The following is a 19,136-nucleotide window of genomic DNA, read 5'->3' as shown; positions in this document are numbered from 1 at the left end:
GGCCCGTCCGGAGGCCACTCACCATGTTCACTTCAGAGACCATGTCTATGCTGGCGACATCTATTCGCATCCCGACGTCCACTGGGGGCCCTGTCGGGGAGGGGGGACACGTTATGGACGTATTCTTAGAGTGGCGACCGGCTGAGTTGGGGCGAGGGGCTTCCCTGCACTTGCTACATTCTGAATGGGCTCCCTCCACACCCACCCACCCTCTGCTTGCAGGGGACAGCCTGGGAAAACATGTGGGCACACGCGTGATGCAGTGACTATGCAAAGGGTGTGTCAGGCCAGGGGAAGGTCGACTCTGCTTGGGGTCATCTACCTGAGACTAGGAGGGGGGACGGGGGGCGGAGGTCCGGTGCGTGCGTGTGTGTGTGTGTGTGTGTGTGTGTGTGCGCGCGCGCGCGCGCGCGCGCGCGCGTGTGTGTGTGTGTGTCCAGGGCGTAGGGCGTACTGCACGCTTAGGAAAATAACCTGCTTTTTTTTTTTTTTTACATTTATCTTTGACATGGAGGAGAACTAGATATGGGTTACAGGTTGAAAAAGATGAAGCTTTACCTCCAAAGTCCGGCCGCAAGCGAATGTCATATCCTTTGAGCAATCTGTCCACTGTCTCTTTCACGTATGACATGTTGCTGGGCTCATTGGCGCTGAAGGAAAGAAGTAGGGATCACATTCAGAATGAGCACAAACTGCGAGCAGACAGAAAAATAGACAGGCACACCTACCCCCAAATAACAAGCTACATGATCCAGCAAGCATGTTAAAAGAAAAACACCAAGAAAAAAGAGACATTCAATAACAGCAGCTCACCTGTGTGCACAACAGACCATGGCAATCATCACAGGGAAAGAGAGAAGCCCCAAACTCTCTCGATTTTGTACTGTCCACATTACTAACTCTGATTAAAAATTGTCTTTTCGGCGAAGATTCAAGGAATGCAACTTAGTCGGCGGCAGGGCACTAATTCCCCCGAATGGACTTGCGCATGCGCAGAGGGTGCTCACTACCAAAAGACACCTTGTGCCTTGCAAACAGTATTCCTAGTGGAACAGGCAACAGATTTCAATTCCTTTAAAGTTCCTGTTTGTGGTGCTCCGCGTCCTTCTGGTAGTCGGAGATATCCTGCTATTTGCTTGCTGGGGATTCTACGTGCAAGTGTATACACAGAGCTTTCTTTATGCATTGGAGGTTGCTATGTTCTTTTCTGCCCTCAACCTTTTTTTTTCTCCCTCAACTCGCAGAGATCTGGCTAAGGCTCCTTGTGACTGGCACCTTTCTTTGACAGTCACGATGGTCCAAGAACTGGGGGTTTGGAGGCTGGGCGGTTCTTTGGTCATGTGTGTGTGTGTGTGTGTGTGTGTGTGAGAGAGAGAGAGAGAGAGAGAGAGAGAGAGAGAGAGAGAGAGAGAGAGAGGAGGGAGGGAGTGAAGTGAGTGAAGAAGAAAAAACAGAGAAAAAGGGAAGGAGCAGAGAAAACCCAGGATGTATTTGAGGACTCCAAGAATCAGGTCAACTTGGGAGGTGTTTAAAACATCTGGCTTAGTGAAACCCTTCTCGTGGGAAAGAGAGGGGGAAGGGCTGGTCAAATTTTTCACTCTCTTTTCTTCCCTCCTCCTTTCCTGTCTCTTCAGGCATGAGGGGTGTAGGAAGCAAGCAATGAGACAGCATCTCTGGGCAGGCAATTCTTCTTCTAGGGCCATCTGCTGCAAGTACCACTTTTCTTCTAGGTACTAATGAGCCAAATCTCTTTCTTAAATTGCCAGCGTGTAATCTCATATTGGTAACCCTGAAACATCCAAAGGGTCTAACATCCGCTTGCAATTAGTTTGGAGTTTTGTAAGGAGCAACAGTTGTTTGAATTAAACTCAGTCAATGCAATACTATAAATGTCGTTGAGCACATGTTGGGCGGCAGGTCCTGGGGTAGGCGTTTGTTCATTTATTTAACGGTATATATTAAATCTTTACAATGTTCCAGTCGTTCTGGGACTTAGAGATCACTTAAAGAGAATTCCTGACCTAGAGAAATTCACAGACTAATTTGAGAGAGACACACATTTAAACTAAATTAAATACATATCTCTGGATAGTTTATTTGGTGAAAGGAGGGCTGTGAATTCTGCCAGGGAGAGGTAGATATGGTTTTCAGAGAAGGATGAGACTTTTTGCCAGAACAGGGAGGGAGGAGCATTCCAGAAGGAGGAAACAGAATGTACCATGTCCTAGAGATTTAAAAGACTACCGTCTGCTTGGCTAGTTGAACCCTGCAATGAATGAGGAGAACATAAAAGGAGGGAGGTAGACATGGTGGGTGAGGAGAATGCAAAGGGAAGTCAGACTATAAGTTACATCCTTTACTATACAGAGTTAGGTTCTGGAAATCACTGAAAGTTTTAAGTGGAAATGGTCAAGGTCAGATTTTAGACAGAATGTTCTGGCAGAATAATCACAATAAGAACAATTAACTTTCATCACTTGCTGACTATTTGCTGGTTCTTGTACATTATAGATTATCTTATTTAGACATAATGAGGAAACACATGTGGTAGATGTTATTATTATTATCGTTTTATAGATACTGAGAACAAATTATGGTAATGTAACTAGTTAAATATCAAACAGCTAATAAATGGTGGAATTAGCATTTCAACCCAGAATTTATGGACTTAAGTACTCTATGTTTTGAAACAGAGACCTCATGAGGAAAAAGCAGAGACAGAGAAAACAAGAAGAAAGAAAGGTTATTACAATATCCCAAGAAAAGGAACTAAAGTCAGATAGTGATTAGCATGGAAAAGAGGTGATATACTAGCAAGATTTCAAAAGAATAGTGAAGGCATCAAATATACTAGTGCAAGATTTCAAAAGAATAGTGAAAGCATCAAATAGTGAAGGCATCAAATAATTGAAATGTGCTTAAAGAATTATGCAAACATTTACACATATGTAGATCTTGACATTTTATATACACATTAATTTTATTTTCTCATTGAGCCTCAACAACTTTAAATAGTAGGCTATTTGTTCTGGAGGCAATTTTAACTGTTAATCAGGTTTCTTAATTTTCTTAAAAGTATATTTCTTAAATGTACATATTTTTAGGTCCTACGGATCGTTTTTTACTGGGCAAAAGAGAAAATTTATGCTTCCAGTTCTTGCTGAAGCATAGAACCTCTATACTGCACAACTGCAAAAGCTGTACTTAGAAAATGAGATGTGTGGAAGCTTATTTCATTCATTTGTTCATTCATTTAGTCTTCAAATATTTATCGAATACCTACTAAGTGTCACACACTATGCTAAAAACTGGTGACGCAACAGTGAAAAGACAGCATAAAAAGTTCCTCTCCACATGGAAATTGTCAATTGATCCACCTATTGTAGAATGCAAATTGTCAGCCTTGCTAGCTAAATTTAATTCATAACAGAAGTATTTAGTTTGGAGTTCACTATGTTTGTTTAACTTACATAGCTTTTATTGGGATATGTTTTCCAATTGGTCATAAATCCCAAAAATAATTTTTGTGTAACAACCAGGATTTTATTTAATAATATCTGCTGAAGACCTAAGGTTTTATTCTAGAATTAAGGAAGACTATTACTGACTTTACCTACTTGAATTCTAATGTTTAGCATGCCCCAGTCCAAATCAATTCCACTGAATCTGACTTTGAAATTATGCCTTCCACTTACGTGGAAGGACACTATAAGAACATAAGATATTCATTATCATATCTATTATTGGGATGCTATTGAAGATAAAGCCCACTGTATCATTCAGTATCATATAAATAAATACTTGTGGGAGAAAATTTTTCTGAGACCCTTGTACTCTGAAAATTGTTTCATTTCCTGAATAGCTTGTGTATCTTACGGGTAATAGGAATTCTAAGATTCATTAGTTTCTCTATTTGCTTTGGCCACTGGGAATCTCAGATTTATAGGTACAATTCAGCTTTAATTATTATGTAAGATATTAATGACCTGCATTTTGATATATTACATTTCTTCCCGACACCTTAAAATTCTAAATTTAATTTTCCTTTGTCGCACTACCTTAAAAACAGTTATGTTGCACTGAATATATATAGCGTGTAAGCTGTTTTAAATAATTTTAGAAACACTCATGCAGTCTAAAGATGTTCATTGAAGTGTTGCTTTTAATAGTGTAAAATTGACAACCTAAATGTTTACCTATTGGGAATAAATGAATGCAAATATGATTACACAACAGAATACAACAATTAAATTATATAAAAATCTATGTCTTTTTACACAGATAAATCCCAAATATAAACACTAAGCAAAAACAAACAAAAATAAAATAAAAAGAGCTAGGTGCAGAAAGATAGTAGTGTGATAACATTAAGTGCAGTTAAAAAATTTAAGTGCAAAAACAATAACATACATTTTTTATATTTTAGATATAGATTTTAGATAGATAAATACGGATCTATTATAAAATAGATAATAAAGGTAGAGAGAATACTAGATTTTAAGATACACAACAGATTTTAACTGTTTTACTTTATCCCCTCAAAATCTCAAGAATTAACTAAAATTAACCAAACCATGATATGTAGGTGTCCATTATTCTGCTCTTTCTCTATTTCTAGGTATTTGAAATATTTTATAAAAACTAATTAAAATGAATAAATGACAAGCTAGAAAATATATTTGCAATTTATATTTTTGAAATGTTGATACATATTGATATGATAAATAAATATACTTAATAAATAAATGAGCATATGATTGTGAAAGGCATTTCACAAAAAAAGTGACCAATAAATATATTTAAAAATTTCAACTTTGTTAGCACTCAAATGAATACAATTTTGTAAGAAATGTGAAATACCATTTTTATTCATTAGTTTGCTATTTTACAAAGGTTTAACATTAAGTATCATAATGCTGTGGAGGAATATAATTTCACACACTTTGGGAGCAGTATAAATTACCACAATCAATCTTTAGGACAATTTTTAATACTAATAACCATACAATATATTATTTTCTGAATCTATCTGTGGAATTTGTACTCTGTTTAATTGTTCAGGTTTTCTGATTTAAAATAATATTGCTTATATGACATATAAATAATTGAATTTATGATATATTTAATTATAACATATAATGATGATTTAATATACATACACATTGTGAAATGCTTACCATAATCAATCTAATTATCACATCCATCACTTCACATAGGTACCATTTTTGTGAGTGTGTGATGAGAACATTTAAGATAAACTCTTAGCAAATTTCAGGTATACAATATAATATTATTAACTACGATCATTATATTGTGCATTAGATCTTAACTTATTCATCTGATAACTGGTCAAAGTACAAACTTCTATTCACAATATGATATATTTTTATCACAATTACCATTAGTAAAGTTTGAATTTTGGTAAGGCAGCCATACTTAACATATTTAGTGCTCGTAATAATTCATGAAGCAGTGATACTATAATTCTGTTTTACAGATGAAGTAACTGAGACACAGAAAGTTCATCAATTTATCCAAGGTCAAACAACTAAACGATAGAGACAGAATTCAAATTCACATTGTCTAATGACAGTCTACACTCTTTACTAGTACACTATTAATTATGAAAAAAATGTTGCCACCATTAAATATTTTTTAACCTCTGTTGAGAAAATTATATGATTTTTGCAAATTCTCCTATATAATTAAATGCATTTAAGATTTATCCTGTGTTATGAGTGATTTATATTTTTAGAACAAGCCAGAATTAGAGATTTTTTTTTTCTTTAAGCACAACAGACCTTTGCTTCTGTAGCAGAATCTTATAAAGTGTCAATTTGAAAACTGCTTGTAGTGTTATGACCTCTGGCCAACCAACATGATGCTTTGGGTAAGAGAAAATCAAAGACAATGGCTATTAAGGTTGTTATCAGTGAGATATTGCTTTAGACTGCCATTTAAAAGTGTTGCCATTCATAACTCATTCTAGGTGTAGAGATTTTACTATTTTTTTTCCACTAGAAAGTATGTATACTTTTCATTTTACCTGTTTCATAGACTAAATCTTTAGTAACAGGAATTAACTGAATAACCAAAGTGTTACAAATAGCTCGGTGATTACCCAGGTGAACACTTTTCTGTCTAAACATATAGACGTAGGGCTCATTCATTTACTCAAAAATATTTTTAGAATTATACAACAATAAAAGATAAAAACTAACAGGGTAAACATATTCAGGAAACCAGTTTATAATGTAAAATATGCTAGAAATGAGAACTTTCCATATTAACCTGGAGTGTCAGGGAAAATATCTCAAAAGAATTGATATTTTCTGCTGGGTCTTGAATTCACAGAGCTAAGAACTTGGAGGAGTTGGGGTAGGTGGAAAACACAAGCAAGGGCTTGCAGTTGATGAAGATAAAGAAAACGGTAGTATTTCAGAGACAACTGAATAAAATCATGTTTGCAGTGGTGAGAAGAGTGGGGTGATGGGAGGAGGATAGGAAGGCATTAAGATGAGGAGAGAAATATGTTTCAGCTCACAGCTAAATGTATCTATAGACACATACAGATAATCAAAGGTAGCAAACCTTTAAGGAAAATCAAAATCATGGAGGAAAAAGAATAAATTCCATAGGCAGAAAACTAAATCTTTGTGGAGGGTAAGACAACTTTAAAGTAGTTATAATAGCTTGGGAAAGGTTTAAGTACATACAGAATACCCAGTGAAAAACAGCGAATTGTTAGGCAAAAACAAAAGTCAACAACAATGACAAAAAATAAAAACTAGGGCCCCAGGAAATTAAAATGTAATTACTAATTTTAAAAGAAAATTTTATAGATGAATTCAATGACACAAATGAAACTTTTATTAGTAAACCAGAAGATAGAATCAAGTAATTATCAAGATTACATTGCAAAAGACAAAATAAAGGATCATTGAAAATATATCCAGAAGTTTCAGAAGAAGAAAAAGGAGAGGAGTAAATAATAAAAAAAAATAGCAATGTCCCGGAAATGACAAAAATTATTAGTTTTATGATTGAACAAGCTCATTGAATGTTAAACAGCATTAATTAGTCATGTTTTGGTGAATTTCAAGAACATCCAGATAAAGAAAACAATTTAAAGTTCTCTTGCAAAGAAGAAACCATATTTTCTACACAGAAAAAAAGAATAACTTGTCATTCTTACAGCATATTTAGTACCAGATTTTTTTAACAAGGAAAAAGATAGAAGTTTATTAACCTGTGCATCAGAAATTCTTATTAGCAAATTTAGCACCAGAAATCAATGAAGCAATATTTTTAAAATTCTGAGTGAAAATGATTTTGAAACGTTAAATCTATACTCTCGCAAACTAGCATTCAGTTGTGTTGGCAATACAAAGTCATTTTTAGAAATTATAGGACTGAGAATGGTTTGTCCCTCACAGATCCTTTTAGCAAGATTTACCTAAAGATTACTACAGCAAAACAAAACATCAATACAAGAGAGAAGAAATTAAGACACAAACTCAAGTCATAAGCAAATAAGCCAGTACAAAAAAAATTCTCTAATTTTTATATCAAATACAGTGAAATTGAAAGCAATTGTTAAATTGTTCTGAAGCCATAGGCAAAAAGTACAGAGGTTAAGCATTTATGAGTTAGAAGAGAGGTCATGAGGTTGATGGGTTATGATGAAATAGGAAAGAGCAGATACTTTGAATAAGCCGTACTTCTCAAGTAGAAATTATGAATTAAAAACAAAAGCTACAGTTTATTTAGTGCTTACTACATTCCACGCACTGTTTTAAGTCTTTTTCATACATTAAGCCATTTATATCTAACATTTCTCAATGCTAGTAATATTGTCTTCATTTTTCAGATAATTTAAAAGAACAAGTGGAAAAAGCAACTTGCTGTTGGTCACACACCTTAAATGTCACAGAGTCAAGGTTCAAACTCACAAAGTCAAAATCTAAAGCCAATATTATTAATCACTATGCTATACTGCTTCTGACAGAGAAAAGGTGGAGCATAGAGAGTGACCTACTCAAATACTGGTGAACAGACAATGGAGAATTCTCCCAGAAGACAAGACATAACTGGATTAGTGGTCGAGTAATAATAGGGTGAAACACTTGAGAGACACAAGTTTACACATGATTAGAGATCTTCGTGCCTGCAGAGGAGCCAACAATATGGCCAAACTTGTGGATGCCATGAATGCCTTCAATAGCTATTGCCAACTTCATGATATCAGCTGTTCTTAGTGGATTGGCATGTCCTGTGTCCCCACACGGCCAATAATTGTGGCTGAGATTTCTATGTTCTTTACCATCATATACATTCTTATAACAAAACCACTAAAACTTTTTAATTCACCAATGCATATTCTTTATCTCTAGTTATATCTGGCACAAAATAGATAGGCAATACATATTCACTGAATTATTGGATAAATATATAAATATATTTATTGAATGTCTAATATGAACCAGGCATATTGCTATGAACAAAACAGGTAGAAATTCATCCTTGAGATCATGGTGTTTATATTCTAATGAAGGAGATGAACCATAAGCAAGGTAGATATGCAAAGTATACTCTATATTTACGGAATGGTAAGAGAAAAAAAAATAGGCAAATCAGGATATGGGAATAAGAACCTGGGGAGAGATGTGTGTTAAAACTTTAGAAACAGTGGTCAGTAAGACTTCATCGAAAAGGTGACATTTGAGTAAAGGGCTATGGATAGAAGTAGAGTGAGCTATGTGAAGCTAGTGAGGAAGAACATTGCCAACAAAGAACAGCAAATGTATAAATACTGGAGTAGGAATGTGTCCAGTATGTTTAAGGAGGTCAGTGATGCTAGAGCAGAGTGAGAGGCAGAAAAAGCAACAGGAGATGAATTGGAGAGTTAAAAGATTTATTCTGAGTAAGATGAAAAGCCAGCGCAAGGATTTAATATAAAGGATAACATGATCTAACTTGCTTTTTAACAGAATCACTCTAGCTGCTCTAGAATACAGACTGCTAGAGGTAAGTAAAGGTGGAGGGAGTTACGTCACTAATCCAGGTAGAAAATTATAGTAGTAGTGATGGTGGTGAGAAGTGGTCACTTTCTGGATATATTCTGAAGCTGGAGTTAAAAGGGCCTCCTGAAAGGTTGGATATGGGGTACAAGTGAGGGAAAGAGGAATTAAGGATGACTCCAGAGTTTCTGAGCTGAGCCAATGGGAGAGCTGCCATTGTCTGAGATGGCAGGGATGTGGAGGGACAGTTTGGGAAAGGGGGGTTGTGTTTTGGACATGCTAAATTGGATATAAGTGGATAACTCCATTTCAAGAAAATGGTCTTGGTTGGAGATATAAAGTTGAAAGCCATCAGCAATATAGATGGATGTTTGTTACAGATTTAACTATTTGCCCTCCCAAATTCATATTTTGAAGCCCTACCCTCAGTGTGACTGTGTTTGGAGATTGGCCTTTTAAGAATGTAATTAATGTTAAATGAAGTTATAAGGGTGGAGCCCTGATCCAATATTACTGATGTTTTTATAAAAAGAGGAAGAAACACCAGGACTACTTGCACACAGAAGAAAGGTCACATGAAGACACAGCAAGAACAAGGCCATCCATAACCTAAGGAGAGAGGCCTCAGGACCTTATTTTCTCACAGTTTTTGAGGCTAACACCTTGATCTTAGACTTCCGGCCTCGAGAGCTGAGAGAAAATAAATAAATTTCTATCGCGTAAGCCACCCAGTCTATGGTATTTTATTACAGCAGCTCTAGTAAACTAATACATTATTTAACATCACGAACTCCATAAGTTCACCAACATTGTGAGTATAGGTAGAAAATGTTTAAAAAATTTAAGGTGCCCTGGGGCTTTTCGACCTTTCGAGGTTTAGAATACAGAAAGGAACTAGAAAAAAAGAGACCAAGAAAGAACAGCAGATAGGAAAGAAACCAGGAGAATGTGGTCTCCTTAGCCAAGGAAAGAAAGTGTGTCAGGGAAAAGGAAATGATCAACTGTATCGATTACTGCTGATAGGTAAACAAATATGAGGACACGAAGACTCTTTGATTACTCAAATGAGAAAAGCATTACTTTTTCCAAAATTCGTAGATTTTGAGATCTTTAGTTTTCATTACAAATTATTTTGATTCAATCTCATTAAAATTTTTAAGCTAAACCAATATCACAATGGACAATCTTGAAAGTTTAATTTTCCTTTTTAAAAGTTAGCGATGTTTAAAAATTTTATAAGTTGTCAGTAAGAGCCAAAAGATGAAGAAAAATATGTTCTAAAATTTTAGATTTCCAGTATTATCACATTATTTTGTTGTGGCATTTGTTTTATTTCTAGGAACTAGAAACATTAAAAATTCAGCTATTGATTAGACAAAAAATAATTCTTTGATAAAGGGGAAAAGGCAACTTATATTTCTAACAGGAAAAACTAAAAACATGGGTAAACAATAAAGAAAGTGGTAAGAGATTCAGTTTCAGAAGAGAAAAGTCAGTAATTGAAATCTGAACTTTACAAGTTAATTATTTGAATTTTGAGAGAAGATAACCAGTTTTGAACTTCCTAGCAATCTGTGGATGAAAAAGTACAATCCGCAGGCTCCAAAACAGTGTTAATATAACAGTGGGCAAAATTATGATTGATTGTTTAGTCATATGTTATTTATAAAATAATCACCATGAGGGTGTTAAACCATCAAAAAGTTCAGTATCTTGCCAATATTCTGCAGTTAGTGGTAAACCAGAAGTGTGTGTGTGTGTGTGTGTGTGTGTGTGTGTGTGTGTGTGTGTAAGAAATAAATTTTGAAGATTTTAATTTTTTGTTTATAGTTACTCTTTTCTATTTTATATATTTCCATTTGTTTCCAGTTGTTTTTTTATTTATTTATTTTGATTTATCTCTTAGGTGGCTTCCTACAGTAGTTGTCAGAGTACATTTCTCCTAGAAGTCTATCTCATATTTTCTCAAGAATTCTCTGAAATCATACTGCATCAAGTAGTCAGTTAAAAAAATGTTCATTTTTAATTGTCCCAGGAGTTAAAGTAAATGTGTGAATAACGAGACTATCAGCAAAGCATCACACATATGAAAGTTTCATTGAAGGTGTATATAATGTCACCTGGTTGCCAGAATCATAATACTTCTCCTTGACAGTTTTCATATCAAAAGCATGTTGCCAAACATTCCTTAAGTTTTATTAAATGTTAACACCAGCAGGATATTTAATAATCTGACCCAACACTTGTATTTTAAGGTGAGAAATAGTGAACCACCTAGAAACTATATGATGTGCAGAAGTCCATGCATCTAATAATTATAATTTCGGGTAACTTCACTCTAAATATCTCTCTTTCTAAACAATTTATTATCTCTTTTTGCTGTCAAAAATATCATATTAGTTCAGGTATTCTCAATCTCTGCTTTTATAACAGCTCATTTTTTATTAAAAGGTAAACTTTCTAATAATAACAAGTTGAGGATTTTAGCACATAGTTCAAAAACTGTTTTTACTCTCATTTCAACCAAGGAACATAATTTTGCTCATTAAATTGTCTGCATAACAGAAATTTTGTCACATAGGGGACAATAGAAAAACATATCTGGATTTGATTTTTCTATTTTTCAGAAAATAAACAAGCAATTTTATAACTCACTAAATGTCAATATATCACTTTAGTAATCAACTCATATAATTATGGTTTCCAAAAAAATTCTATTAAATTATTATTAAAGAGCTAGAACATTTTTAATAATGGGAAAGAAAAAATAACAGGCTTGATTTTTTTCATTGCGTACCCACGAATATGAATTTTTATATAGCAAAGAGTAATGCATTTTTAAAGAATCTTTGGCTTTTGCAGCCTGGTTCATGTTTTTCCCCTGGGGACATAAGAAACCATGAGCCAGTCTTTTAGTGAGGTTATTTTTATCGTTTTTCCTTCATTGAACCCCTCCTTTGTTACAATGCTCTTGAAATTTAACACTAAACTGCTCTGATTTTCTGTTTAAACAGAGGCAAGACTTCTACATGCTGGATTTTATTTCTACAGTGCTGCCCTGCCCATCTCATCCTTGAGAATGTCAAGGTGTAGTTCTCTCTAATATTCCAGCTGCTGCAGCATTTGGTTAAAACATCTATTCGAACATTTTCCCCATACTTCTATAGTTAGCTGAATATTTTTTTTCCCTGCTAGTTGCATCCTCTTCTAGGAATAATAACTGTTTTTGAATTTAACAAAAATCCTGATACATTGTAGAAGATGAAAACTATGTCTTGAATAAATGAAGAATGGAATGAATGAAGATATACAAGAGCTGTGAGAATCAGTAGAAAAACCTCAGTGTACTTTCTTGTTAATCAGAGAGTAAACATTGCAAAACTAGCCCATGTCCACTCATTGCTTATATAGTACATTAATGAACATCAGACAAATCTCTACAAATTAAAGTAGACAATTAATGGCAACACTTTCTAATTAATGCTCTGAAACCATTTGGTGTTGTTTTTACATCTCAGTAACTCCCTTGCATTTAGAGTGACAGTGTAACATGTTCCAAGCAATAAAATGTTAAGAGAAATATTATGGGTTACTTTTTGGCTGGGATGCTTAAATACGTAGTGTACTTTCTCTTCTTTTCAGTCGTTTTCCCACTTCGAGGAAGCTAGAAGGACAAGAGTGTAAATGGAGCCAAGAGATGGAAGAAGCTCAGACCTCTGAGTCAGCACTTGAAGCAACTGTACTAGAGATTTTGTGTAAACAACATTGGACCTTACACGAGGGTGAAATAAACTTTTACCTTACTTTGCTATTTGTTTTTTGTAGAAGCTAGGGTTAATTACCATATCAATGTATAAAATTGAGTAATCTCAAAAACATAGTGTTCATATAAAAAGCAAATTACATGATGATACTGTATAAAAATATTAAAAGCATGATAAATAATCTTATTTATTTTGAATACATATACAATAGTAATACATAAATATGCATGCAAAGAGAATGACTAAATTCAATACGATGGACAGTTGTGGTAGAATACTCAGAACGTTTCAATTATACCTGTAAAATTTAGTTTTTATTAAATAAATTCTGAATTTTGGCAAAATGTTAGAATTTAGTAAAGCTGAGTGTAGAGCATCTAGATGCTTGTTATATCGTTCTTTTCATTCCCCTGTATTTTGAAAGATTAAAAAAATCAACACTTAATGATTGGGGGGGCTTAGATAGAAGTCTATAAATCATGAATATTTGAGGAGAAAATGTAGACATATTCACAAACATGTACAATTAGATTTAAGTGCAAATTATAAAACCTGAAAAAGGGAAGTTTTATCTCTTTATGGAGAAATGTATTTTACTTAGAGCTTATAAACATATGAGCTGCCCCAGAGTTGGAGCATTTTGAAAAACACAAAGTGAAGCATAGATTAGTCATATTCATAAACCCCACCACAAGTTATTGGAACATACTCACCAAGGAGAGCAGGTATGCGTGCCCGCAAATAGACCTCCCTGGGAACAGTCTGGGCCGTGTCTGGTACGTTTTCTGCTTTTCTGTCAAGCATGACTATTTGGCCCCACTTAAGACCTTACACTGATCCATTCCTGCACCTGGTTTTTAGTCCCAGGCAAGCAGTACAAAATGTAGATGTCGTTGGCTCAGACCCACATCCATCTTGCTGCCAGTTTTCTTAGTATTTGCTGCCCAGTTCACAGTTGGGCTTAGTGCCTTTTGCAGCCCCTTCATCTTAAAGCAAGATCACAGTTGCAGGCTCCGCATGTGCCTGCAGTTAAGCAGGAAGGAGTAGCCTGATCACACAGTGGAGTTCATTACTGCAGCAGCAGAGATAACATGAGGCCTTTGACAAAATTGTGTTGTGTCGCCAACTGGCCCAGTCTTCTCAGCTGCAAGAGGATTACATCTCTGCTCCTTGGTGTCAGTCTTCTAAGTTAGTATAGAGAACTTAACTGGGTTCAGTTACCGTATTCAGTCCAGACAGTCTCAACAACACCTTACTCTCTCAAGCCTATGTTCTTGAAACAGCTCCTAGTGTGGAGATGGTTGGCAAGGTACATTCCAAGAATAGGGGAGCATGTCAAGAGCCTTCTAATGCTGAGATCCAGCTCATGGGTCAACTGGAGGTCATGTCCTCTCGATGACCTCTTCCAACACATTGCGAAATCTTTAAAGTTTGTCCTGGACCACCAGCATCCTCTTTTGCTAATTTTCCCCACTCAGTTGCACTTCTTTTCATTTTTTAGGTACCTTGACCTTTGAGTTTCATCTCCCACTGAAAATACAAATTGTCTAATGCCCTAATTTTCACACCGACTAAAATTTATTCACACTAAAGTGTTAAATCCCTGTTTTAACACTTCTAAGTTTTTTTACCTCAAGCTGTAGAAAGACTTTCTCTACATCAATGGCAATGAGTTTAAAAAGTGTCAGGTTCAGAAATCTAATGTGTTAGTTATTAATATAACTAACATTCTTTAGTGCTCACTGTTCCAGGCACTCTTCAAATTGTTTTAACACTTACTAACGCACTTAATTCCTGTTAACAATTCTATAAACACTGTCATTGTCCTTCTTTTGCAAATAATGAAAATGAAGTCTAGATTAGTAAAGTAACGTTTCCAAGCAGAAACAGCTAAAAAATGGGGGAGCCAGGAGTAGAGTAGGTCAGCTCCAGTAATACTCCAGCTTTAGAGAGGAAGATATAGGAACTTTGCTCCCATATGAGTATAATATGGTGATGGCATGATAATCTCACAACAATAAGTGGTGTCAGGGAAATGAGTCAACATTTCAATTGATCATATTTACTTGCACTAACAAAATAAGGTGATCTTGGCATTGCTTGCCATATTGCCTCCATTAGTATGGACCTGACACTTTTTAAACTCATTGCCATTGATGTAGCGAAAGTCTTTCTACAGCTTGAGGTAAATAAATACTATGTAACTATTAAAGGAACATCAGAGGAGGAGACAAGGAATTGATCTAGATAATTTTAAAAGTCCTTTCTCCTCTAATAGTCTATGAAAGGGTCTGGTTAGTTTTTTTACTATATTTTATTATAGAATGTTGCTCCATTAACAGAATCATCTCTGATTATGTCTTAAACATTAAAAAGAAAAAAAAGAAAAGAATTTATTTATAATGGTCACTTTTCAGTGTCTTACTTTTGAGCCCTATTATCTAGCTGATTGTGAACTGACTTGTGGGTCTTCATAACTGTTGAACAGTCATTCCATTTCAGACATGGACTCCATTGTCAATTCACTTCTGGAAACAATAGTGTGTATTCAGATGTAAGGCAGATGGGAAGGGCTAAGAATAGTCTAGTTGGCAGGAATGATGTGGCAAAGCCTAGATGACTGGGAAGTGGCAATAGGCTTTGGGACAGACTAGAAAGAAAGAAACTCAGGTACTGGGAGGAGAACATGGTCTCAGAGAAGACTGATACCAAGAATCTTAGTGAAATCTAACATCCAGAGCAGTGTGTTCAGATAGGTGATCTGGGCACAACCTTGTAAGTATGAAGAGTAAGAAGCAGTCAAAAGTCCAAGTTGACATATGGAGAGTAGTACCAGAGAAATCTATAAGAATGAGAATCCCAATCCAGGAATCCAGAAATTGTCCATAAGGCCATTGCATTCCCTGGGCAAAGAGGGTAACAGTAGGATTCAGGTTCAAGTCTAAGCTACTAATTCCTCATTTGAAAAAGTATGGGTGCCAGAATTCACTTAAGCAGTTCCATCAGAACACTCTGAGACTAGACTTCAACTTACCCTTGCAGTTTCTATGATTCTGAATTTGCTCCCGAGTTCTGCCTTATTCTCTGACAGGGAATTTTTGACCTCATCAATACTTCCATACCTAAGCATTTTTTTTTCTTCTAGTTCATCATGTGAGAGACCATAAACAATCGATAATTGATTTCTGTAGTAGCCATCATGTTAGAGGCAGGGATGTGAACTTGATGTTTATGGGGTATATGGAAGAGAAACGCCAATGCAGTTCCTGCTACACTGCCTTGTTACTTACCAAAGGGAGGTCAAAACACTGTATTACCACTCACTGAGAAAGCTGCCTTGAATATGCACCAAGCTAAGACTGACTGAGAATCTGGAACAGAAGAGTCACCTCTATACAGAGGTGAGCAGAAGCCTGGTTTAAATGTCAGCTGTGGCAGGCAAAGAAATCTTAATCGATGTGCAAGTGCTTGGGCAGCCCATCCAAATTTCTCATTTTGAGAAAAGCTTGGCAAAGTCTTTTAAAGGAAATCTTTCAAAGTACACACATTCATGTTTTAAAAATATATTGAATTTAGATGAAACCCAAATGGGGACCATCACCTCTTCTTGTTTGTTTTTCGTTGTTGTGATTGTTGTTCTTTTTGTATCTAGTCTAGGGATCACCAAATGTGTACTATACCAACCTCTTTCTGGCCCATGTGGAATGTTTTGGGCTCATGTGTTCTTATCTGAAGGAACAGCCTGAAACCCTCCAACCTGTATCACCTCAACCAGCTAACTTCTACTTCTACAGTCAAATCGCAGAGCACCACCGGGGATGACCAGTTGTTACATGGATTGGGATGCTTACTGCATATGACCTCTGACATCATCTGGACCCTCAGGGCTTCCCATCTTACATGCCTCCTCTTAATTGTCTTAACCATGGTTTGTATAATTGGACTCATTAAATCTCAAGTTCTACTTTTTCCTTCTTAAAAAAGTTAAAATTGATACTGTTTTGAACATAGATATCTTAATTTTAGTAGATCGTGTTGATTAATAATGTTGAATGCATTAATTTTAGGTATTATTCCTTAAAATTATATAAATAAATATTATAAAAATTGTATTTTTAAAAGTTCGGGTGTATGGAAAAATAATTGTTTTCTCAAATGATAGCTAATATCAGAAGTTTAAAAGTTGGCATTCTTTAAATTCTAGCATAAGCTTTCTGCTATTTCTTTGCACAGTATCATCTATGCACATGGCTTTATTTACCACTTATAATCTCAAATGTACATTTCAGGTCCAGAACATGGTTCTGAATTTAATGAATATAGGATCCCCTTGAATGTCTTATAGTCTTTGTCTCCAATTTCCTGCCCTCACACTTCTTGTGTTTAGTAGTATTTAAGTAAATAGCACCACACCCCAGCATTTACCTAAAGCAAAAGCTGGGAGTCATTTCTTGTCAACGAATGCCAATAGTGCCTATCTGGCCCCAGTGCCATTATTCTAGGTCAGACAACCACCCTCACCTATAATATTACAAGTGTTCCCCAACTGGCCCTTGCTTCTAAAATCTAGATTCACTCCAAATTGTTCTTCACCCAGTTTCACTTCCCTCACTCTCCCATCGCCACAGCCACAGCCAGAATGAACTTTTAAAAATGCAAACTTAATTACATCAGTCTCAAGATAAATCTTAATGTTTTCCCAGTGCTGTTAGGACAAATGCCTTAGTATAATTTAAGCCTCCCTATGACCTCGATCCCACCTATGTCTTTGACATCTTGTTCCGTCTCCATTAACTTTTCTACATTCTCTAGAAGGATTTTCTGGTTATCTATTTGTTATGGACTTCTAGTTTAATTTCACCATGGTCAAAGAATACACTTGGTATGATTTCAATCTCTTGACATTTGTTTTAATTCACTTTATACCCCAGCAAGTGGCCAGCTTGGGGCAATGTTCCACGCTATTTAAAAAGAATACATACTCTGCAGTTTTTGGATGCAGCATTCCTCTATGTCAATAAGATCTAGTTTTTTGCAGCACTATTAAAATCATTTATATGTTTCTACATATTTTATCTGTTCCATTAGTTTTTGAGAGGGGTATGTTAAAAGCTCCCTCTATGATTGGAGAGCTTAGTTTTGTTGGTTTTTTTATAGTGTTTTTAAAGCTATGAATTGAAGTATAAACAAATTCAGAATTTTTATATTATTCTGAAGGATTTATATCTTTTTTGATATGTAATTCATCTTTATCTCTAATAATGCTTCTTGCACATAAAATTTACTTTATCTACTATTGATATAGTGATAACATAGGATATACTTTACCTTAAAATTCTGTGTCCTTACATTTAAAGTTATCCTCTTTTAAGTGACATATACATATACATATTAGTTTTATTTTGTTATTCATCCTGATAATCTTTGCTTTTTAATTGCTATATTTGCTTTTATATTTAATGTAAGTATTGGGATATTTGGCTTTAAATCTATCATCTTACTACAATGACTGTTTGTCCTATTTATTTTATGTTCCTGTTGGGTTCACACATGGCAGAATTTTGTGTTACAAGCAAAGTCAAATAGGTTGAAAACAACATATTAATTATATAATCTTATGCCAAACCCACATATAATGTTTTTCAATGCTTGACCTCTATAATTCCTTATTTTATAAACAGTTTGCCTTCAAGACACATGCTTTATCATAATTCAAGTCATTGTAATCAAAAGCAAGTTAAGCAATTTGATTCCGGAGTGATTTTGTACTCATGATGTAAGACAAAGTGTAAATATAATGGATGTACCAGACCCGTAAAAGTGGAGTTTTATCTTTATGACTATTATAGGGTAGTTTTTTTAAAAGATTTTTCCCATTTTTTGTTACTGTAAATTGTGGGATTATGCACTCTGAATTATCAAATAATATGTTAAATGTCTTTCCTAAGAGCCAGATTCTTTTAGTATAACATAATGAGGGATTTGTCTGTGAGCATTAGGCAGCCTTATGCAATTTTTGAAAGCCAATTTCAACCTAAAAATCAAAGTCTATGGTCATAATTCAATATGGAAGAGAAAAGGAAAAACACATTTTCCATTATAATTCTGTTGTAAACAACTCAATCGAAGAGATTTCATTCTCCAAGAGCATCAAAATGAGTCATTCAGAAAAAAAATATTTTTATTATATCGAGCAAGGGGAAAGCAAAAAAAAATTATCACTTTTTTTATTAGAAGACTTGGAAAAGCATGATGTCAAATGTCTCCCCAAACATTTCCAAGTTTTAAGTAAATTAAAAAGAGAGAGCAATAAGAAGGAAAAAAGAGGGAAGACAACTTTTGTATTTACAGA

The 19,136-nt window shown here is 35.0% G+C and overlaps 1 protein-coding gene across 3 annotated transcripts in view; it reads right to left on the bottom strand.

Annotated features, from left to right (window-relative positions):
- Window positions 1-1,260, bottom strand: part of GABRB1 (gamma-aminobutyric acid type A receptor beta1 subunit) — a 391,944-nt gene extending 390,684 nt beyond the window's left edge. Inside the window, exons 1-3 of one of the 3 annotated variants that reach the window (XM_011362807.1) lie at window positions 814-1,260; window positions 559-650; window positions 23-90 (exon numbers count right to left, since the gene is read on the bottom strand). In XM_011362807.1, the coding sequence (XP_011361109.1) occupies window positions 23-90; window positions 559-650; window positions 814-893 (240 nt within the window). In that variant the 5' untranslated portion in view covers window positions 894-1,260. The remainder of the gene's footprint in view (window positions 1-22; window positions 91-558; window positions 651-813) is intronic. The other 2 variants (XM_011362808.2, XM_011362809.2) reach the window with 2 other exon arrangements.
- Window positions 1,261-19,136: the final 17,876 nt, after the last annotated feature.

The sequence above is a fragment of the Pteropus vampyrus genome, unplaced genomic scaffold (assembly GCF_000151845.1).
Source record: "Pteropus vampyrus isolate Shadow unplaced genomic scaffold, Pvam_2.0 Scaffold79, whole genome shotgun sequence".
NCBI lineage: Eukaryota > Metazoa > Chordata > Mammalia > Chiroptera > Pteropodidae > Pteropus > Pteropus vampyrus.
Note: the sequence above shows the minus strand (reverse complement) of the source record. Positions and strands in the feature narration are given on the sequence as shown.